At 52.7% G+C, this 20360-nt stretch overlaps 14 protein-coding genes across 15 annotated transcripts; 9 read left to right on the plus strand and 5 right to left on the minus strand.

The window, feature by feature from the left end:
* Positions 1-216: 216 nt before the first annotated feature.
* Positions 217-1042, plus strand: CKM354_000359800 (uncharacterized protein; the record flags this gene model as incomplete). The annotated part of the gene is made up of 2 exons (XM_044798802.1): positions 217-283; positions 333-1042. The coding sequence occupies 2 exons, from the start codon at positions 217-219 to the stop codon at positions 1040-1042; spliced, it is 777 nt and encodes a 258-aa protein (XP_044654737.1).
* Positions 1043-1382: 340 nt separating this feature from the next.
* CKM354_000359900 (uncharacterized protein) lies at positions 1383-2297 on the minus strand (the record flags this gene model as incomplete). Its single annotated transcript, XM_044798803.1, has 2 exons — positions 1383-1993; positions 2048-2297. The coding sequence occupies 2 exons, from the start codon at positions 2295-2297 to the stop codon at positions 1383-1385; spliced, it is 861 nt and encodes a 286-aa protein (XP_044654738.1).
* Positions 2298-2811: 514 nt separating this feature from the next.
* Positions 2812-4031, plus strand: CKM354_000360000 (uncharacterized protein; the record flags this gene model as incomplete). The annotated part of the gene is made up of 2 exons (XM_044798804.1): positions 2812-3006; positions 3057-4031. 2 exons carry the CDS (start codon positions 2812-2814, stop codon positions 4029-4031), a joined length of 1170 nt encoding a protein of 389 aa, XP_044654739.1.
* Positions 4032-5483: 1452 nt separating this feature from the next.
* On the plus strand, positions 5484-7421 carry CKM354_000360100 (uncharacterized protein; the record flags this gene model as incomplete). The annotated part of the gene is made up of 2 exons (XM_044798805.1): positions 5484-6051; positions 6103-7421. The coding sequence occupies 2 exons, from the start codon at positions 5484-5486 to the stop codon at positions 7419-7421; spliced, it is 1887 nt and encodes a 628-aa protein (XP_044654740.1).
* Positions 7422-8742: 1321 nt separating this feature from the next.
* CKM354_000360200 (uncharacterized protein) lies at positions 8743-9199 on the plus strand (the record flags this gene model as incomplete). The annotated part of the gene is made up of 3 exons (XM_044798806.1): positions 8743-8766; positions 8820-8914; positions 8971-9199. 3 exons carry the CDS (start codon positions 8743-8745, stop codon positions 9197-9199), a joined length of 348 nt encoding a protein of 115 aa, XP_044654741.1.
* Positions 9200-9334: 135 nt separating this feature from the next.
* CKM354_000360300 (uncharacterized protein) lies at positions 9335-10207 on the minus strand (the record flags this gene model as incomplete). The annotated part of the gene is made up of 2 exons (XM_044798807.1): positions 9335-9968; positions 10038-10207. 2 exons carry the CDS (start codon positions 10205-10207, stop codon positions 9335-9337), a joined length of 804 nt encoding a protein of 267 aa, XP_044654742.1.
* Positions 10208-10391: 184 nt separating this feature from the next.
* Positions 10392-10771, minus strand: CKM354_000360400 (uncharacterized protein; the record flags this gene model as incomplete). The annotated part of the gene is made up of 2 exons (XM_044798808.1): positions 10392-10520; positions 10574-10771. 2 exons carry the CDS (start codon positions 10769-10771, stop codon positions 10392-10394), a joined length of 327 nt encoding a protein of 108 aa, XP_044654743.1.
* A 238-nt stretch (positions 10772-11009) lies between these two features.
* CKM354_000360500 (uncharacterized protein) lies at positions 11010-12195 on the plus strand (the record flags this gene model as incomplete). The annotated part of the gene is made up of 4 exons (XM_044798809.1): positions 11010-11086; positions 11151-11179; positions 11267-11695; positions 11753-12195. The coding sequence occupies 4 exons, from the start codon at positions 11010-11012 to the stop codon at positions 12193-12195; spliced, it is 978 nt and encodes a 325-aa protein (XP_044654744.1).
* Positions 12196-12648: 453 nt separating this feature from the next.
* On the plus strand, positions 12649-13239 carry CKM354_000360600 (uncharacterized protein; the record flags this gene model as incomplete). The annotated part of the gene is made up of 1 exon (XM_044798810.1): positions 12649-13239. One exon carries the CDS (start codon positions 12649-12651, stop codon positions 13237-13239), a length of 591 nt encoding a protein of 196 aa, XP_044654745.1.
* Positions 13240-13272: 33 nt separating this feature from the next.
* On the plus strand, positions 13273-13758 carry CKM354_000360700 (uncharacterized protein; the record flags this gene model as incomplete). The annotated part of the gene is made up of 1 exon (XM_044798811.1): positions 13273-13758. One exon carries the CDS (start codon positions 13273-13275, stop codon positions 13756-13758), a length of 486 nt encoding a protein of 161 aa, XP_044654746.1.
* Positions 13759-14141: 383 nt separating this feature from the next.
* On the plus strand, positions 14142-14771 carry CKM354_000360800 (uncharacterized protein; the record flags this gene model as incomplete). 2 transcript variants are annotated; one of them, XM_044798812.1, is made up of 1 exon in its annotated part: positions 14142-14771. In XM_044798812.1, the coding sequence occupies one exon, from the start codon at positions 14142-14144 to the stop codon at positions 14769-14771; it is 630 nt and encodes a 209-aa protein (XP_044654747.1). The 2 variants fall into 2 exon arrangements, with proteins under 2 accessions (XP_044654747.1, XP_044654748.1); XM_044798813.1 differs by having other exon boundaries at positions 14181-14771.
* Positions 14772-15088: 317 nt separating this feature from the next.
* Positions 15089-15841, minus strand: CKM354_000360900 (DNA replication protein PSF1; the record flags this gene model as incomplete). The annotated part of the gene is made up of 1 exon (XM_044798814.1): positions 15089-15841. The coding sequence occupies one exon, from the start codon at positions 15839-15841 to the stop codon at positions 15089-15091; it is 753 nt and encodes a 250-aa protein (XP_044654749.1).
* Positions 15842-16302: 461 nt separating this feature from the next.
* CKM354_000361000 (uncharacterized protein) lies at positions 16303-18233 on the minus strand (the record flags this gene model as incomplete). Its single annotated transcript, XM_044798815.1, has 5 exons — positions 16303-16704; positions 16767-16916; positions 16969-17080; positions 17324-17725; positions 17776-18233. 5 exons carry the CDS (start codon positions 18231-18233, stop codon positions 16303-16305), a joined length of 1524 nt encoding a protein of 507 aa, XP_044654750.1.
* An 841-nt stretch (positions 18234-19074) lies between these two features.
* Positions 19075-20184, plus strand: CKM354_000361100 (uncharacterized protein; the record flags this gene model as incomplete). Its single annotated transcript, XM_044798816.1, has 1 exon — positions 19075-20184. One exon carries the CDS (start codon positions 19075-19077, stop codon positions 20182-20184), a length of 1110 nt encoding a protein of 369 aa, XP_044654751.1.
* Between the last annotated feature and the right edge of the window lie 176 nt (positions 20185-20360).

Consider the following 20360-nt stretch of genomic DNA (forward strand, 5'->3'; position numbering starts at 1 on the left):
TTATTTGTTTTATTACTTTGAACAAGAGGCTGACATCGATTTCTTCCTCCTGGGAAAATGCGCGAAAGATATTGCCGCCATACGCAAACGCACGTGCCATAAAGTGAGCTGTGCATCTCCAAATCTTATCGCCGAAAGATCAACGAGCTTGACTTCGAAAAAGTTCTCGAGTGCAAGCATCGCATCGCGCAAATCACCTGCACGACAGCTTCCGACATGGCAGCCACCAAAGCGCACAAGGGCTCAGATTCGAACCCGTTCATCAAGCAACTCGCGTCAAGTGGTAAGCTCGCTCACGTGCATTCATCTTCACATTTCCTGACCGCCTGCAGATCGAAGCATTCGCGATCGCGCCCTTTCCTCACTTCGGACCTACCTCTCACGCTCCGCAGCCTTCACACCACTGGACCTACTGAAGCTCTGGAAGGGCCTACATTACTGCATGTTCATGTCCGACAAACCACGAAACCAGCAACGACTTGCCCGCGACTTGGCTGCCCTCACAGATGTTCTCACCCAGGAGAATGTGCTTCCGTGGTTGCAGGCATTCTGGAGGACGATTGCACGAGAATGGGGCTCGATTGACAGTCTGAGGATGGACAAGTACTTGTATCTGGTGAGGTGTTATGTGAACAAGGGCTTCGAGATCTGTGCCAAAAGGAAGTGGGAAGTGGAGCAATACCTGAGCATATTGGAAGAAGACGGAGGTCCATTGAGCATCAGGGATGTGAAGGTACCGGTCGGACTCAAGTTACATGTACTGGACATCTGGGTGGACGAATTAGAAAAAGTGGACACAGATAAGAATGCTGCTCCTGTCGAGCAAGTCATGAAGCCAGTCAGGAAGTTGCAGAAGGAGAGCTTAGTAAAGAGTGTGAGGCAAAGGGCCAAGGAAAGCCTAGAGGATGAGAGACTCTTTGAGGGAACAAGATGGAGGACAGACGAAGACCCCGATGCGACTGAGACCACGGGCTCCGCCAACGAGGACGAAGAGGATGGCGATATTGTGGGCGGCGAGGATTTTGGTGGGTTTGACGACTGAGCCCGATTCATAACAACAGACTGGGACGTCAGCGCGTCTAGCGTCCTGGCAAATGTCGACGCGAGATGACCTAGTTCACGATGCGATGTGGCTCGAGGATTGGGAAGTGATGAGTCGCGAATGTGGAGGACCATGATCGGAATATCACGTTCAGGAGCGCACATCATTCTAAGGCACAGCGAAGCACCAAATAAGCACCATGAATGGACCCGGAGCCTTCAATCAAAGAGACCGGGAACCATGCCAGCCCGGACGGAATACGATTGCATGCTATTAACTTGGCACAATGGGACCCAATGACAACACAATCTATGTTCAATTCTTCCTGCCATTGTCCGGCTTATGTGGACCCCGAAGACCCCAACTCCGCTCGCGATACCAATTGCGGCGTTTGCCCGTAGTCCGAGAGCTGGTAGATCGAGGCTTGCTTGCCTCGACCATCTATGTATTCAATCGGCATGTGCTCAACATATCGCGGCAGGTGATGCGCTGGCATCGACTCCGGGAAAGCTGCATTTGCTGCTGGATCCTGTCGCGACCTTCTCATCCCCAAGCCGATGAATGCCCCTGCGATCAACAGAAACGGTACCCCTAAGCCGACTCCCAAGCCGATGCCAATCTTCAGCGTAGGAGACAGTGAACCTGCACTACCTTCGCTCCGAACGTCTTGGCCATTCGCTACGGCTGTGGTATTGATGGCTTCCGCAGCTCGACTAGTAGAAGGAATCGCGGCGGTGCTACTGTCAACACTGCTGCCGATGGTTTCACCACCAGACTGCAAATCATCTTCGATTTCTGCTGTTATATTGAAGTAGTGCGAAGTAATACCGTCCGGTCTGTTGGGCTTGAGCCAGAAGAAGTAGATGGGCGAGAACGTGAGGTTGGAGGTGTACAACTGGACATCCCAAGACGTGGAATGCGCACCAGCGCCAGTTCCTGCTATTGCGGTGTCTAATATTTCCGTCAGTGGCCGTTTTTTGCAGGGTGCGAAGGGCTTCAACTGACCATAGACCGTGCTGATGCTGTACGCATAAGACGATTCGGGATTCTGCTGCCACAGTTCTATGCGGTAGGACGTTACATTCGTCGTCCAGCTTATACGCTGACTGCTGTTCAGTCTCCAGACTGGGTTGCCATTGTAGACTCTCGAAGGCCCTGGTCCTGGGGGAGTGATGAATATGCTCTCGTCGTTCTTGCGGGGATGTAAGGATGGACTCGATAGGGAGAGCAGCGTGAACAACCACGGGAAAAACATGTGATGCAGCATTCAGTGAAACGAGGGACGGCGATAAAGTTAAAACGAAGAAGACACTTTGAACCTCTTACACTGAACTGCCAGCAGATATTTGAGCAAGCGCTGGCGAGCAACAATCGGAAGCGCTGCTACGCCGCACATGTGCAGCTTCGCTACTGAGAGAGAGAGGGAATATCGGTCTCTCGTTGCGGGACATGGCGCTTAGATCATGAATAACAGACAGAGTTCCGACTCCACAATGTGCTGAACAGCGACCAAGTTGGACCATAACCGCGCAGCAAGGCATGCGGCGCGTCGGAAGCTCGCTTGGGCCAGTTCGGCAAGAATTCTGCCACTCATATCGCACACGGCTCAACTTCGTATTCACTTCCCTGTCCGCTTGTGGAGCTCTCGCCGGCGACGTGCCGCAATTGCTGTGCCAGATCGCTTGTTACATGATGGGCCACGCTCATCACCATGGTTGAAAGGTAAGGCTGTTCTGCCTCTCCGTCACCCTTTCAGTCTCGCTCGCACCATGGTCTATGGGTTATTAGACACCCGGTCGTTGGCCGTCCGAACATCGCTCGCAATTGTCGGACTACTGACCATCGCCTTCCTGATCGCGAGCTTGACCAGATCATACAATCCAATATCCATTACCGCGCACACCAACTATCTGGGGAGAAATCAGGCCGCTAGCCTGAACGATGTGCTTAACCAGACTCTTGGCGTACGATATCCTTCGATCTCCATTTCTACACCCTAACTCACGAGGCGTAGTTCCAAAAGATATTTGTTATCAACCTACCCTCACGAACCGACCACAGAGACTCGATGTCACTTGCTGCCGCCTTGACACCCGGGGGCCTGAGGCTAGATTACGTCGACGGAGTAACGAACGTTTCTCGGAAAGCACTGCCTCCCGGAGGCGATAACCCCAAGCATAAGTCAGGCATGATTGGGGCTTGGAGAGCGCATATCAATGTGCTCCGCACAATAGTAGAGCAAAACATCACCTCTGCGCTAGTGATGGAGGGGGACGTGGATTGGGATGTGCGCATCAAGTCGCAGATGTACGATTTCGCTCGGGCATCGAGGCTACTTGTGCAGCCAGGAACAGAAGATGAGACAATCGAGTTGAGCGATGACTTGTCGAATCTGCCACTTTCGTCGCCATACGGAGATACTCAACATTGGGATGTGCTGTGGTTAGGGCATTGTGGCACCGAATTTCCCAAAACCGACTCGAGAATCCACAGTGGTAGAGTCGTGATATCAAACGACGTGACTGTGCCTGAGCCTCAGCACTTCGACAAGGAATGGGGTAGTGATGCTCTCGTCAGAGAATATCCAGAGCATACGCGCGTCGTCCACCGCGCACGGATGAATGTGTGCTCACTGGCCTACGGTGTTTCCCAACCAGGAGCACGTCGACTTCTCTATGAGCTTGGAATCAAGAAAATGAATGCTGCAATGGACATTATGTTGCGACAGGCATGCGACGGAAGTGCTGGCAGAGCACGGCATAATTGCTTGACCGTAACGCCACAACTCTTCCAACATCACAGGCCCATTGGCTCGAAAGCTAGCTTCAGCGAAATCGAGGATCATGGCGAGGGAGTCAATGACTTTGCGTACACCCGCAACGTCCGATGGAGCACGAAGTTGAACTTCGACCAATTGCTGAGGGGCGAAACGGATTATCTCGACCTGTGGCAAGACGGTGTGCCAGCCAATGAAACTGCATTTCCGTGAGCGAATCTTGAAACGTAGAACATTCAATGGGCGAGAGGCACCAAACGCCTATGCATTACAGCAAAACCCGAGCATGAGACGAAGCAAGTCTGCTCTGCACGGTGCGAGCTGGCGCCCATGCTCCCAGTCCGGATGCTACGACGTGCTACTGCAAGGTGTCGTGAAGCTTGAATCCGTGCTCACTCGCTGATTCAATCAATTCGCGTGTGGAGGGCGAGTTACCAACTGCTTGGCATTCGAGCCTGGAGATCCTGTCACGGCGGCCACTGCTGGAAATGCCCACAAAGCATTCTCATCTAGTTCACGATCTCTGAAGGAGCAGCATGCACTAGTGAAGAGCTCAGCTAAGTGCTGAGCACGATCCAGAGTCGCTCGATGGGTACAAATTGACCTGCAGAGCCCGAGGCGGAGTGTGCTGCATCTGTGGTATGCAGCCAGGATTCACCAACCTTTAGATGTAATGATGATGCATGAGACGCAGCATATGGCTAGCCACTTCTCCGGGATAGTCCACCTTGGACTCGTTTCTGGACTGGAATGGATTTGCTCCATGCGCTGTCGATGTTGCATCAAGTTGCAGTGTAGGAGATACCCAGTAATTTCGAAAAGTAGAGAAGAAGTAAAGACAGATTGGTGAGCAAGTGACGTCCACCGCCATAGCATTATCCACGAGGTGAGGTAGCAGCGCCACCCACGACAAAAAGCATAATAAGACAGACGATTATAGCTTCCTCTGCCGCACACTGCACAGCTGCCCGGGCAGAATCGCAAGCGCAAAGGCCGACCCTGGTCGTTGGTTTTGAAGACAAGCTATGACGGCCCCAGTTTTGATCGCCGAACATCCTCAGGCGGTTGGCGGTCAGAAGGCATGGAGGTTTCTTATGATGTTGGGCAAGTGGTCTCGAGCACGGTCTTCCAGCGCTCAGGTTCGCAACAATGTGTCCACGATAACTGTTTGGATGTATAAAGTTCCGATCCATGTTCGAGGACTAATGTTGACGTCTAGCGATCCTGGGGTTTGTGGTTGGTTTGTGGTGGCGTCCGTTGTGAGTCTTGGCTCCCCGCGCGAATGGAAAACCCTTCGCATGACGTTCTGCAAGGTTTTCCCTTAGCCGCATCCACTTTGCCGTTTTGTTCACGCGTTTCGCGCCGGCACGCTTCTTCTGGGCCGGCGCTGTATATACGTCGGCAGCGAGGCCATCCTTGAAGGACGCCCGCTCTCGACCGCAGTGCTCCTTCCATGGTACATCACTTATCATTGCTTGCGTTTTGCTGCTAAGCGTTCAGCATTGTCCTTGACTGTACCGAATCCGGCTATTGGAGGTGTCCGAAACATTATACGAACCAGTGTGGATCCCTACTGGACGTTCGGAAGACCAGAAGTTATACCAACGCATTGGGTTGCAATGCTATAGACAAGAACATATACAAGACATACACAGAATTTGCATCATGGAGCGAACTACTACATCAACAAGCCAATTCGCCAACGACCCTTACACCTGGGATGGCCTCACAGGATGGAAGAGTTACCGGACCCTAAGGCCCTTCCGTGGCATGTACCACGACGTTCGACGACGACTGCCATACTACTGGAGTGATATCACGGACGGCTTCAACTATCGAACTATGGCAGGAACAGTGCGAATCTTCTTCGTCAACCTGCTTCCCGCGATCGCCTTCACACTGGACATGCAGCGAAGGACTGATTACTTCTTCGGCATCAATGAAGGTCTCTTCGCATCAGCGTTGGCGGCATTCGTGTTCAGCCTGTTCTCCGCCCAGCCTTTGACTGTGGTCGGCGTAACAGGTCTGATCTCCCTGTTCAATTACACCACTTATGATATCTGCGAATCGCAAGGAATTGTCGAACTTTACCCACAGTTCATCGCGTGGGTGTCGATTTGGGCCGCAATTACGCACTGGATGTCTGCTATCTTCAACTATTGCGACTACATGCGCTATATAACCGATTTCTCAACCAATTCGTTTGGCATGTATGTGTCAATTATCTATATGAGTGAGTTCTGTCGTCCCACAGATGATCGAACGTCTATTAATGTGTTCACAGTCAAGGGTGTCGAGGAACTTGTGTCCAACTTCGACGGCAACAGCCCAGAGGCGGGCTACCTCGGAATTATCATTGCTTTATGCTTCTGGGCTACTGTGTGGTGGCTTGAAGGCATGGGAAACACGATCCTGTACCGATCTTACTGGCGGAAGCTGTTGTCCGACTATGCTTATCCAATCGCCACTATCTTTTGGACCGGATTCTCGCACATTCCGGGCCGAATCAAAGACGCCAATCTTCCTAGAGTTCCTCACACAAGAGCCTTCTACCCAAGTCAAGACCGCTCTTGGCTCATCGATTTCTGGAACCTTGAGGCGCGATACGTCTTTGCAGCAATGCCAATTGGAATCCTCCTGACCCTTCTCTTCTACTATGATCATAATGTCAGCTCCTTGACTGCACAGGCCAGGCAGTATCCGCTCAAGAAACCCGCCGGCTTCCACTGGGATTTCTTCTTGCTCGGGATTACATGCTTCATCGGTGGCATTATAGGCATCCCTTTGCCCAACGGTCTCATTCCTCAGGCACCTGTACATACCGACTCTCTCACGGAGTACCAAGATGTCCTCACGGTAACCAAAGAGAAGCAAGATGATGACCCAGATTCCGAATGGGTTTCTCGCTATCATAAGAAGATCGAACCTGTGCTGGTGAGGGAGCAGCGCGTCTCGCATATCCTCATGACTCTCGGTCTAGTCGGCGTCATGACCGGCCCTCTCCTGATCGTATTACATACCATGCCTCTTGGTCTCTTCGGTGGTGTCTTCTTCGTCGTTGGCTTCAGCGGCATTCCAGGATTCAACATCACTCAAAACGTCCTCTACTGCATGAGTGAGAAACGCTTCACAGACCCCAACGACCCACGCAACACCCTGACCAAGCGTCGCATCATGTATTATACGTCCTTCCAGATTATCGGAGTGGCGATCAGCATCGCCATTTCTCAGACCATTGCGGCCATCGGCTTCCCGATTATCATCACAGCACTGATTCCAATCCGATGGTGCATTCTGCCAAGAATCTTCACCGAACATGAACTCATGGTTCTGGACTCACCTACTGCCGATGCGGATGTCGTATTGTGCTCCATGGGCGGTCAGCCAGAACGTCCAGAGGTCAGAATGGCAAAAGAGAAGCGTCGCCATCGCGGCAGCGACGAAGAGGGCGTGGGCAGTGGGTTTTCTACCGCTGATGCCACACCTGGAATGCGATCACGAGATAAGTTTGGCAAAGACGATGAAGAGTTCGAAGAGGAGGAAAGGGAGAAGAGAAGAGAAGCGGAGGGCATCCATCCGACTCCTCATACTGGTCATAATTAAGCGCAGCGCGATGTGGGTACTGTTGAAAATCAAGAATGTTTGATGCCGTCCCGCAATACTTGCAGCACCCAAACTTGCATTCGTCTTCACATGTGTTGCCTCATTGCTCACGGAACGTTTTGATCGAATACCATCTTCTCACCTGGATCAAAAGTCGGTCGGCATTGTTTGGCTACTTGGGAGATGGAGACTATGTGATCCCAAACCACTGCAATGGAGAGCAGCGTGAAGCAGGGTCACATTACGCTGAAAAGCACGTTCTCGCTCGATTGTTACAGTATTCGTGATCTCAATTCCTGTCGCCTCTAACAACTCTGAACGAACAAACACTGTGTTCAAGTACTACACAGCTCCGCGGACCCAGGTGGCCTTGGTAATGCAGCCTCCTCCGTCACTGCTACTGTCCATGCCAAGGCGTATAGCTCGGAGAGGGAGTATACACGACTACTCCGACAGTATGAGTTCGTGGACTATCTCTAGCAAGCACAGGAAGTGGTTTGCTAGTCTAACCCTTCAGCAGCAGGTAAGCCGAGTAAAAACAGCAATTTGCAACGTGTTTCTATACCGTGAATGCACAAAACTGAAAGGACTGCACTTCACAATGTCCTAGCCTTCGTTACCAATGCATCGATTTGAAAACACCATGCATGTAAGAGAACCCGGGACACGAAGATCTACGGTCTTGGTGATAAGATAGGCGAGATGCCACTGCTAGTTTGCTGCGAACAATCCATCGTGCCTTGTCGCCCATGCCGGAACCTGTCTGAAAATGCCAATGGCAACACGGCAGGACAGCGGAAAGTCGGCGCCAAGACCACATGGGACGCCTAACTACGTCTTCCATTCTGTGATCGACGAAGTCAAAGTTCAACGTGCAGCCACGTACAGCGCTGCCTTGCACGAGTTACACTCGATGCCCATCACTGACCTTCCAGTTTCGGAAAGCGCGGGAGCATCCATCACTTGCACAACACGCTTGTGAACCTCGTGTTCATGCGCCGCGCGAAGTAAGGGGATCCTTCTCGCTTGATAGTTCTCGGGCCAAGTGTTATAGTCAGGCAGCTTGCCATCACCTTGCGTTCGAAATCATGAACGGTCTCAAGATCTTCACTGTCGACTGAAAACTTGGCGACATGTTGCTGCGCAGCGGGCAGGCTGATCATCGAGAGTGGGACAATGGAGGCGAGGAGGTGTGGGCTGGGGGAGGATATAAAATGGGCGATGTCCATTGTCGATTGATTTTTTCAGTAGACCTCAACTCATCAGCTCAATCGCATATCCGAAGTCAGACCGTTACATTTTCCCTCTCAAGCTCATCAAAATGCAGTTCACCATCTTTTCCAGCGTATGTACTTACCATAAGTATCTTAAGGCTCAGCACACTGAAATCTCCCCCAGCTCATTGCCTTCGGCACTCTCGTAGCTGCTCAAGCGACAGTCAACATTGCTACCTTCTCTGAGCCTGGCTGCAGCAACGGCCAAACCTTCAATGGGTCAGCTTTGGACTGCCCGCTTGTTTGAATCAGCTGTGATGCTGACGCAGTCCCAGGTTGATCCAACAATTCGTCTGCAACAATGCCCAAGTACGATCTTTGAACATCCAACCCGGTACAGGAGACTCCAACGGTTGCTTCGTCGAGACGTACCAAGATTCGAACTGCGGCATCTACCAGAGTCGCATTGGTCCTCTCTCTGGTGGTCTCTCAAGCTGCATCGGCCAGAACAACCCCAACACAGGCGAACCCCAGGACGCCTTCTCCTTCAGATTGATCTGCTAGATCTGTGACTCGACGTGGGTAGTTGAAAGCTCGCCGAGGGACGAAAGAGATACAAAGTTGTAACTAAAGCGACCATGTAGTGGGTCGCACAAGGTACATAAGTGATATTGCAAATCATGCTATCAACACATCTGCTCACTTTCGTGCCGCTGCTGCTGCTTCGGCGAATGATTTGCGTATGGCTCCAACGTCATTCACAACGTTGATGAGGTTGAAGCGTCTGTCCGCAAACGTCTTTGCCTGTTCTCCACTGCCAGTGTAGATACCAGTCCACTTGCCAGCAGCTTGTGTCTCCTGATGTATCTTCTCGATTGCTTGCTCAAGTTCGGGTGCATATACCCCGACGTTCTCTGGTGGATGTCCAATGCTGTTACCAAGATCGACTGGTCCAATGAAACAGACATCGATGCCGTCTATTGCGGCAATCTCTTTGATCTGTTGGAGAGCTGAGGCGGTCTCGATTTGCACGATGACGAGAATGCTATCGTTCGCTTCTTTGAAGTATTGACTGAGGCTGATCTCATTTATGTCTCCGGTCTTTCCAGGGGCGAACTTTTCGGCCGCGAAAGGCGATCCAAGACCACGATTTCCATGGGGCGGGAACTTGCTGTACTTGACAACGTTCTTGGCATCCTCCACAGATTGAATCAATGGTACGATGATCCCATGAGCGCCGGCATCCAGAGCCCGTTTGATCATCCAGTGCTGACCTTCGGCTACGCGTACGACTGGAGAGACACCGCAAGCAGCGATGGCGGCCACGCTGTCACTACGAGCAGCAGAACACAGTGAGTATTGGTCACGGCTGTGCTTGAATGCTGCCATTGATCGTACTCACTGCAAATCAGCATCGGCAATGTTGCCGTGCTCGCCGTCCACAACGACAAAATCGAGACCAGGAGTGCGCGCAATGGCTCGTGACAGGTTGGCACCAGGCAGCATCTGCCATCCACCAAAGCTCGGTTGGCCTGTTTTGAGAGCTTTTTGAAGCCGATTCGCTGCTTGCATCTTGATCGTTTAGCGACTGATCCTGGACTGTGGTTCAATATGTGGCCAGCGTAACAGAAAGCAGGATTGCAACTGCAATGTTATGTGCATGTAAGCATTGGGTTGTCTGAGGGGTCCAGCCCCACCACCCTCGGCCAAGTCGCAGACTGGTGGACGCATAGCAGCATAGCAGCGTACTGCTACATCAGGCGCGTTCAACCTCGTCCATCACCTTCTCCAGCTGTTGCTCGGTGAAGCGATGCTTCAGCTTGCGGGCAGCGGCGGTCGTCTCGCCATTCTGCGTGGCCAGCGTGGCCGTGCGATCGACGTGGACCTGCCAGCGAGTCAGCCGGGGCGACAATGGTGCAGCATTGCTCTTGCACACACCACGGGGATGTCGTGGACGTAGAGCTCCTTCCATCGCCTGTTCTCTTCGGCCAGAATGTCGACTTCGCGGTACTCGAAATGGCGGCGGTCCCAGACGCGACTCATCACGCTCTTCACATCGACGCACAGGCTGCAGTGGTCGTGGGTGAAGAGGGTCAAGCGCAGGCTGTGCTGCAGTAGACGCGATGCCGCGCGCATTGCGTTTCCTGTGTGGCGATGTGCACTATCCGTGTCAACATTATTGAAGTGCGCGTGGCGCGTCTTCCAGCACTGTACGGGTCTCGCGAACATGACGTCGCTTCGCGGGACCACGCTGCAAGCTTCTAGAATGTTTCGTGGAACTTCTGCCACCAGGCACATTGACATCCCCTCTTCACCCCACTGCGCCTCGCATCATTGTTGAACGACGTGTAGAGAGAAAGCACCGCGGATCGCCATGGCCTCCAAGTGCGTGCACAAAGGCTGCGGCAAGACCTTCACCGATCCTGAAGAGCCATGCCACTACCATCCTGGGTAAGACGCCATTTTCGAACTTTCGCTTTCTTTCACTCGGCTCAGCGCTGATGGCCTGACCAAGACCCCCCGAGTTTCACGAAGGCCAGAAGGGTAGGTCTGTCCCCCTCGATGTCGTCAAAGCTACCTTGATGCGTCTTACAAGCCTTCTGCGAAGAGCCAAAACCTGACACAACTTAGGCTGGAAGTGCTGCAAAGCTCGCGTGCTCGAATTCGATCAGTTCATGAAGATACCTCCCTGTACTACGGGCAAACATTCGACTGTCGACGATACGCCTGTTATCGTCGAGCCGAAACAGACGGACGAGGAGCTCGAGGCCAAAATTCGAAACGCAGCCCCCGAGGCACAGCCCAAGCAAGACGAGAGCTCACTTCCACCGCCCGTCGCACGCGCTCCAATCGCAACATCAGCTTCTCGCGCTTCGCCCAGTCCTGCTCCTCCCGAAGAAGAAGATGACGACCCTAGCATTCCAGTGCCGGACGGCGCAACGTGCAAGAGAAAATCATGCGGTGTAAAGTACAAGAGCGGAGACAATCGTGACGAGGAAGAATGCGTACATCATCCGGGACAAGCTCTCTTCCACGAGGGCAGCAAAGGCTGGACATGTTGTAAGTAGGGCTGGAACCAGGAATTTGAGTATGGTTTTCGCTAACGTGGTCTCCAAGGCAAGAGACGTGTCCTGGAATTTGACGAGTGGCTTAAAATACCAGGCTGTAAGACAATATCGCGGCATCTCTTCGTAGGTAAGGCAAAGGAGGCTGGTGCAGAGGAGGCCCTGAAGGAGGTGCGGAACGACTTCTACCAGACCGCGGCTACAGTTATCGCTTCGCTGTATCTAAAGAAGATCGACAAGGAGCGCTCGAAGGTGGAGTTCAGCGCCGATGGGACCAAGGTGGAGCTCGATCTGCATACAAGCGACGCAAAGAGGTATCAGACGAGCATGGTGCTCTTCGGAGAGATCAAACCCGCCGAGAGCAAATTCAAAATCATGGGCACCAAGTTGGAGTTGACGCTGGCGAAAGCGGATGGTCAGGGCTGGCCCGTCCTCAGGGCGGACGATCCGCATACGGGCGAGATCATTCAAGCAGGTCGGGCTGGAAGAGTGTGAGCGCTCAAAATCGACAACGCGGAACATGTGATGAGAGATGGTTGTCAGCAAGGGTACGCGTGCTAGCGCACTTCACATGCGACGTATCGTGGTGCCACGCTAAGCAACAATCCGAGCCCTGAAACAGGCGTGTGCCGGATACGCACCACAGTTCGTGCCGCTGAGGAAAGAGCCAATTTGCTACATCTGTAGGAAGTCCTGGGTTGAGACTGCCGCAGAGGACAGGACAGTCGTCGTCTTCCTTTGCGCCTGCTCGTCCCGAGTCACTTGCGGACCCTCAAGCTACTCAGCCACTCTTCTGTAGCCGGAACAATCACAAACGCATTGCAACACAAACATAACAGAGCTTTACACATCGTCCTTACAGCACCACAAAAAGTATTCTCGCCTTCTGCAGTGAGGAACTTAAAGCCCGGACTACCATCTGCGACAAATCTCGGAGCCTAGTTCAATATGTGCTTGTACGACAACATCAGATACATCTGCAGCGACGAAGAGCACACACTGGCGGAACTGTGCGATGCCGCCACCAGGCAATGTGCCCAGCTGCAGTGCGCTCCATATGTTCGACATGTGCTATTCTCCACCTCAGTCTGCGATCTCTGCGGCATTGCCTGGGAGCAAAGTGCTCTGACAGGGGACGCCTACGATCGAATCATTACGCCATTGCTGGGTTCAGACCGAAAGAGGAGTCACGACACTGGCAGCTATTTCCCGACCGATGCTCTGTTCGTCGCTTCTCCTCCCAGCACGCTGATGCGCCGCTTGTCGCCAGAGCCGTTGCTCACGCCTTCCGAAGTTGCGACTGCGTTTGAGGAAGTGTCGGAGGGCATGTTCAATGCAAACATTGCACTGCCCATACTACCGGACACGATTCTCACTGGTGATCCCTTCGAACGCTCACCGAAAATCGTGCTGTCCGACGAAGCCCTCAGCGAGCTCAAAAGCTCTCACAACCGCAAAGAGGACTTGCAGAACGACTTGCCGTCAGCATCGCCCATCGCCGCATTTGGGACGACGGCTCATCGAAGGCGTGAATCTTGAGCCCAACGTCACAAGGCCGCTGCAGCACCTTCCATGCCATCATTCCATGAGTCTGAGAATGAAGGAGCCTTGCTGGAATCCATCAGGCAGACTCCTGGCAACCGTTCGGCCATTGAGGACCGTCAGAACCTTGATCTCCTGGACAAAAGCATGATCGTCATTTTTGGGGTTCCCGACGCAGAAGGCACATCGAGTAGTGGTACAGGAGAGACAAAGCAAGTTCCAGGGCTTGAGGAAGATCACAAGCGCAGCGGTAACATTTATGCGCATTTCAGGGATGGTAGAAACACTACTCTTCAGTCGGTCGATGCAGGCATTCCTGGTCTGGATTACAGAAAAATGAACACCTCAGTACAGTATAGCTCAGCACCCAGACAAATGAATGAACAGAATTGCTACGACACTCCACTGCTGACCGAAGAAGAATCCTTCTACAAAAGCACGATTCTGTCGCAGTTGGGTGATTTTCTGATGGCCCACGACCTTCAAGAAGACCTGCTGTGGGCCCTACACATCTAGGAGATTCAAGAACTTGCCGATTGCGACACTGTCATTCCTTCACGCATGTTCACATCCATGAGGATCTTCGCCAATGGAAATACTTTCTCCTCTGCCGTTATTGCAAAAGAGCTACGCGGGGCCGTTCTCAGCGCCGTCTGAACTTCTTCGATCCAAGCTGGACCTTGCAGCACTTCGTCTCCCATAGTGAAGACGTGCTACCGGCGCTGGACACCCGAGGAAACGCGGCCGATCAGGCAAATGCGAAGACTTGGATGGCTCGTGCAGAAGAGCAGAGCTCGAGATCACTTTACCAAGCTTGCATAGCCCGGGAGTTGAGTACAAAGAACGCGCATCTCGATGTTTGGTGGACAAATGTTCTGGCACCAAGATTGCTTCTATTCATGCACAGAACAGATCTGGCCGATGAGCTCCTTCAGTCCATGGTCAAACAAGGCGCTTTCAAAGTACGATCTCTTGTCCTGGCCCATCTACTCCGTGAGACTGCCCCAGTTTGTGGAAATGGGCAGCACGAGCAGACGACGTTGTCCGGGTCAGCGAACCTGCGAAGCAAAAGAGGTCTTGATACAGCCACCCCACCCCTCGATTGGAGCAAAGTGAGAGCGCCGGCGGAGAGTTTCGAACCTGAAGTGAAGCATGACGATGAGGAAGACAGATTGCTCGGTCTTTTCGTTGAAATCTCTCGCTTATCGGTACAGCTCACGACTCGCATGGCAGACATTGATGAGCTGAAGTCCACATACTGGGCCCCATTAGAGGAGTCACGTGCAGCCAGCGCCATGCCCGAGAGTGCGCAGGGACGTCTGATGACAGAAGGTTCGTTATCGTCGGAACAGGTTATGGCGAACGGGCGCAGAGGCCAGAATGTGCCGATCTGGAGAGTAGATCCATGGAAGAAACCTTGGCAGGCCAAAGGATGGAGCAATGGATTTCGACCAAACCAGAAGCCCAAGAACACTACTGCTGCGAGTCGCAAGATGGAGCTGCGAGATATCATAGCAAGCATGGGATGAAGTGTAACGGTTACGAATGCGCTCTAGGTCCAGCATCCGTATCTTTGTGCAAATGCTATTGTGATGACGCCTTTAGTCCCGCGTTTCCTGTTCCTTGCATGGCTTTATTCTTCCTCAACCAGGCGGATGCGAGATTCGTGCACAATAATGCCGTAGAGCCAAGCGTGGACCTCTTGTGAGCATCCGTGAACCTTCAGCCGTATGATTGATCGCTCTAGTCGTATTCGTGTGTATCAGTCCTCTCTCCAGTTCCGCATTCAAGCATCAGCATCGATCTCCGAACCTCTTGCATGCGTTCCAAATCTTAATTCACCACATCACCCCAATTTCTGCAAATAGCCCTGCCTCACCAGACCTTCCACATCCCCTGCCCGAACGTAGAACTGACTGTTTTTGGTCAGATTGATACTGCCATACTCAGTCTGAATCTCTCCCGCATCTTTGAGGACTCGAACGTCAATGAAGATATCCCGAGGAGGATCCAGACTTCCTGTGAGATCGATATCGGACCATTGTCCTTTGTACGCAGAGAGCAGAGTAGAATAGGCGTGCGCGTATTGTTCTTCTTCGGCAGAAAGACTTGATGTGGCGTTTGCGGAAGAAGTCGCGCCTCCGGAGTTATTGCCATTGCCGTTCGCATTCCCAGAATTTGAACTGCCGTTCCCGCCATTCGCATTCGAATTCGCATTTGACGCATTAACCAATTCCGTGACGTCAACGCCTTCCCAGCAGAATTGCTCGAGTTTATCGGTGCGGGTTTTGTGATACGCGAGGAGACAGCGTTTGTTTCTTCGCATGCTGAGTTGGTTTACGAGCAGGGCACAGGCGAGTCCGGGGTCGTCTGCGGGGTTGAAAGAGGATTTGAGACCTTGGGATTGAGAGCCATTGTTTGAGGTGTCTTGGGAGTCTGGAATCGCGTATGGGGCGAGAAGCGCGCCAATTTCGCGATCGAGGTCGCGGACTTCTTTTGTTACGGCTCGGACTGCGGTTGTGTTGTAAGGTGGGAGATGTGGTAGGTTTTCTGTGCGTTTGGCGTCGACTGCTAGTTTGGCGCCTTGTTCGGCGTACATTTTGGGAGTTTGGTAGGTGGTGTCGTGAAAGTGGAATGGAGTGATGTTCAAGTCGCCTCAGGGAAACTGTGGGGCATGGACAGTTCGGCGGGGTTGCTAGAATTTATGACGTTCCCTCATCAATATTCGTTAACTTTATTGACAGCGCGTCAATCACAAGTCAATGTACCAAGAAAGAATACTGGCTCGCATTGAAGCTGCCGTGGCAAAGGGACGAGAAATAGCTTCACGACGATTCGAGGCGAGCTCGATCATATTTACTGCGCCATGATGACCGCATATGGGCGCAACTGAACTAGCAGATCAACATGCGTTACCGGCCGACTATCAACTGCAGGTGTTCAATGATAATAGCTTAGTCCGAATGATCGATACTGCCGCCTGTGAGAAGCATGAAATCGTGTTCAAGTGAAAGTCGGATTGGACGGCGCAACAATGGTACCAAATGCTTTCTCGAACGCTCACTGTGAAATGTTATCCCGTCTGCTCTTCTCTGCATTGGCAGACGCAACATCTTGCGTGCTTTGCCAATCTTGCTTTCCCATTTGGGTGGTGTCAAAACCGTGCGCTTCCAAGTATTCTCTGAACCGGATGTCCTCCTTTTCGATGGTGTCCTGATTGATCGTAGGCAGAAAATAGACCAATATTGCTGAAAGGAAGCACAAACTGGACGCCACAAAGAACGGGTATTGCCCTCCACGAATGGTGTCGGCGCCTCCTCCGGCCTTCTGGATATAGGGGAAGATGTATGAACCAATGAACCCTCCAACCTTGCCACAAGCGGCAGCGATGGCGTAATATTGACCTCGTATTCCAGTCGCGCAGGTTTTGGACGCTATAAGCCCGATGTTGTCCCCGGGCCCCTGAAGGCGCATAGACAGTTAGATAATGGTCTCCCACAAACGTGCTCTTCTTGATTGCTTACCATCTCTCCCAGAGCAAGGAAAATGCCATAAATAACCACAAACCCAGCAATGTTCTGCGGCATCTTCAAGTACTCGTAACAACCAGACATTATGAAGCCAACTACACCTTGTGCAGCCACAAATATCATTAACGCACGTCGAGGGCCCATCTACGGAACAGAATCAGTAGGAATTGCAAGTAATACCTGAGAAATCGCCTACCCAGTCGGAGGTGAAACTGCCAAACACGGCGCCTGGAACGTAGAAAAAGTTCACCAGGGTCGACCAGCCAAATGTTTGCCAGAGGGCTGCGTTTGGTTGGATCGTTTCTATCCTTTTTGAAAGTCAGTATACTGTTGGCAGACGTGAAATAGCATAATGTGATCTCGAACGAAGGACTTTTCTGCATGGCTATTTTGCCACGCCGTAATCGAGACGCAGCTTTGTTTCACCCAAAGGCTTCGTTTGTCTCCCAAGTACCCAGAGGCCCTGAGCTGGCTGGGTGGGCCTTGGGCGAGATTTTGTCGTAGAAAACTGTCTGAGACACCAGACTTTGGGTCAGGAGAGGTTTACTTACCAAACTGACGAATACAAGGAAAATGGATAGGTCAGGAAATCATACACAAACCAGATACCAGCAACCATAGCCAGACGCGGTCCATAAAATTTAAGCGCCAGCCAGTATGGGGTCTTGACCTTGGTAAAAGATTCCCGGGAAAAAGATTCTGGTTCCTGCAGCTTGATACGGAGGTACAACAGGCTGAGCGGAGGGACGATGCCGAGGCCCAGAGATAGACGCCAGACAAGACCTAAGTTGTCCGGAGCGATCCGTGTGATGATCATGGGGATCAAGGCCCCCATGACGAAACCGAGATCGATTTGAGTGTTTGTGAACAAGCAGAACCATCGGTTGCGGTGGCCCTCCTTCAGTTCACCAGTCGATTCCGCACAGCCGACGGAGCCGGCTGGGTACTCCCCACTGGTTCAAAGTCAGGAGTGAACGCAAATATTCGCATGGACACTACTCACCCAATCCCGATACCTAGCAGGAAACGGTAGGCAGTGAGGGCGGCGATCAAGCCTCCCAACGTGCCGCCAGCACCATAAGCACCAGCACTCAGAGCAGCGAAGACGATGAGGATGAGGGTCGAGACCAGAAGCGACCATTTGCGAGAATAGTGATCACTCGTGTATCCAAATACCAGCTGTCCAAGAACTGTGCCAGCAAAGGCAATGGACGTGACATTGGAGGCAGCATTGCTGCTAGTGTAGCTCGTTCCGTAAATGGTCTTCAGACAAGTATTGACAGGGCCAATGACACTCTGCAGATAGCCGTCGCTGAAGAGTCCAGCGCCGCAAGCGATTGTGGGCCACAGCCGTTGCCATCGTGTCTTATCTGGTAGGGCGAGAGGCGAGATGTCGACGGCCCTTTCATCCTCTGAGCTCTGTCGGGTGATGGACTGGGCGGGGACGATCTTGTCTGCCATTGCGCCTGTGCGTGAGGAGCGGAAAGTGCAGATCGGAAGAAGGCAGCAGGCGTGGATGCTGGAGGGATCGGCCGACCTTTATGCTCGCCGACATTGGCAGGCGAGAAGATGCAGCATGCAGGTCGATAGCGCTAGGCTGTTCGGCGCGCGCAGACTGGGGCGTGTGGGCGAAGGAAGGCACAGCTGATGATCGTCTGCGCATTCGGCGACCTGACGTCCTCTAGCGCCGACGCAGTTGCAGTTGCACCTCGGAGGCGCACTGAATGGTAACTTCGGCAAGCGCCAGCCGCGCCACTTCGAGCTTGAGCATCATCGTGTGAGAGGTGTACGACATTCTTAGCATCTGGTCGGAGTGAGGGATGACATCGATCGAACACGACCGGACTCTCGCGCGCGCCGACTGGCGTTATCAAGTAGGAGTGGTCTACAGTGGTCTGAAACAAGCTCCCAGCACGATGCAACTCAAGCCTTCATCGCCAAGCACACCAAAGCTTGACCCCGGCAACCCTCCGGCGGACTTCTCCGCTGTGAGAGTTGCGACGATTCACGCGCTGCCACGCGGCCTGAACTGACATCCTCCACGCTACGCACTCACTCCACGTGGGACTTCTTCACACTTGTGTTTGGCCAAGCCGCGACAGGAAACTGCTGGAGATCTGGCCATCCGCGGGCGCCACAGAGCGAGTCCCAGACCTTCCGTAGCAAACGGTCCATCCGGCAGGATCATCGCACGTACGGGAGACTGCCACTCTTCCCACTGCAATGGCTTAGGTGCTTGCTACTCAGCATGATCTCTTCGCAGCCGGAAAGACAAAGCACGCAGGGCGCGTGTTAGCCCAATATGGCTGGAGCCAGCCACTGTTTTGCCGCCCGGCAATGGCTCTCTACACGCCCGGACGCAGCTGCGATCCTTGTCGGAACGTCTCCAGTCGAGGTTCGTCCGGCTGGAGATGGGCGTGGCCAAGGTCTATTTACTACACGTGCTCTTCCAGCCTTCACTGAGATCTTGAGCGAGGCCCCGGCCATCCTACTTCGTCCTACCGACGACCTTCCTCAGCTATATGAGCAGTACATTGCTCTGCGCGAGCCTGGATCTGACGCGTTCCAGAAGAAGTATATGGCGTTGAGCTACTATGATCTACCAGAGAGGGATGCTCGACTACGAGAAAAGCTTGCCGAACGAGGTTTCGATACTGGCAGCGCTGACGAAATGGTCCGCGTAGCCAGCATCATGCAGAACAATGCGTTCAATGTCGATCTTGGCCACGGCACTGGTGAGAACCATCGAGCCCTATTCCTTGACGTAGCCAGAGTCAACCATTCATGTGCACCGAATGCACACGTTTGCTTCTATCAGCCAGAAAGGCCTAATGGCCGTGGTCGGATGGTCATCCACTCTTTGCGAGATCTGCTACCCAACGAAGAAGTCCTCATAGCATATTTCAGCATCTTACTCCCGACGACAGATCGCCAGGACAAGGCATCGAAATGGGGGTTTCGCTGTCTGTGTTCTGCCTGTGACCCTCAAGATGTCGCTCATGAGCACCAAAGAAAAGCTATCACCGACTTCACGGCTAAGCAGGCTGCTCTCATGCATGACGCCCGGCCAACGATGAAGCAGATCACAGATCTGATTGCTGTGGGTATAAAGCTAATTGGCAAAGTTGATGCATACGGCAGACTTCGTCCTGCAATCCCTGATTTGTACGACAATATTGCCATGTTACGTGCAAAAGGGCTGCTTGTGCAGAGGAAAGAAAAGCAGCGAGAAGGGGTCCTGGAGTTTCTCGAACAGGCCACAATCTACGAAGCGAAGTTGACTGGTGCTGGAAGTCCTGCGACCAAAAGGAGACTGCACAAGCTGGAGCAATTCGCTGCACAGAAAGATGCAGCGAGGAGTGCCAAACTGGTAACTTCTGAGAATAATGTATACTCAGTGGCGTGGACGTGAATTGTCTTCTCACAGGGGATATCGTCTCGCCCTAAGTGAACATCACATCTCATGCCCCTGCCAGCAACCAATGATGCCTATTGGCGATTGAAAGTATCAATATGCGATGTTAAGCACGCAAAGGCAGAATCTCGAGCCCATTCTCGCCGCTCCAGTGCCTCTTCAAGACATGCAGT

This window comes from Cercospora kikuchii (genome assembly GCF_019650295.1).
Source record: "Cercospora kikuchii DNA, contig_00002, whole genome shotgun sequence".
NCBI lineage: Eukaryota > Fungi > Ascomycota > Dothideomycetes > Mycosphaerellales > Mycosphaerellaceae > Cercospora > Cercospora kikuchii.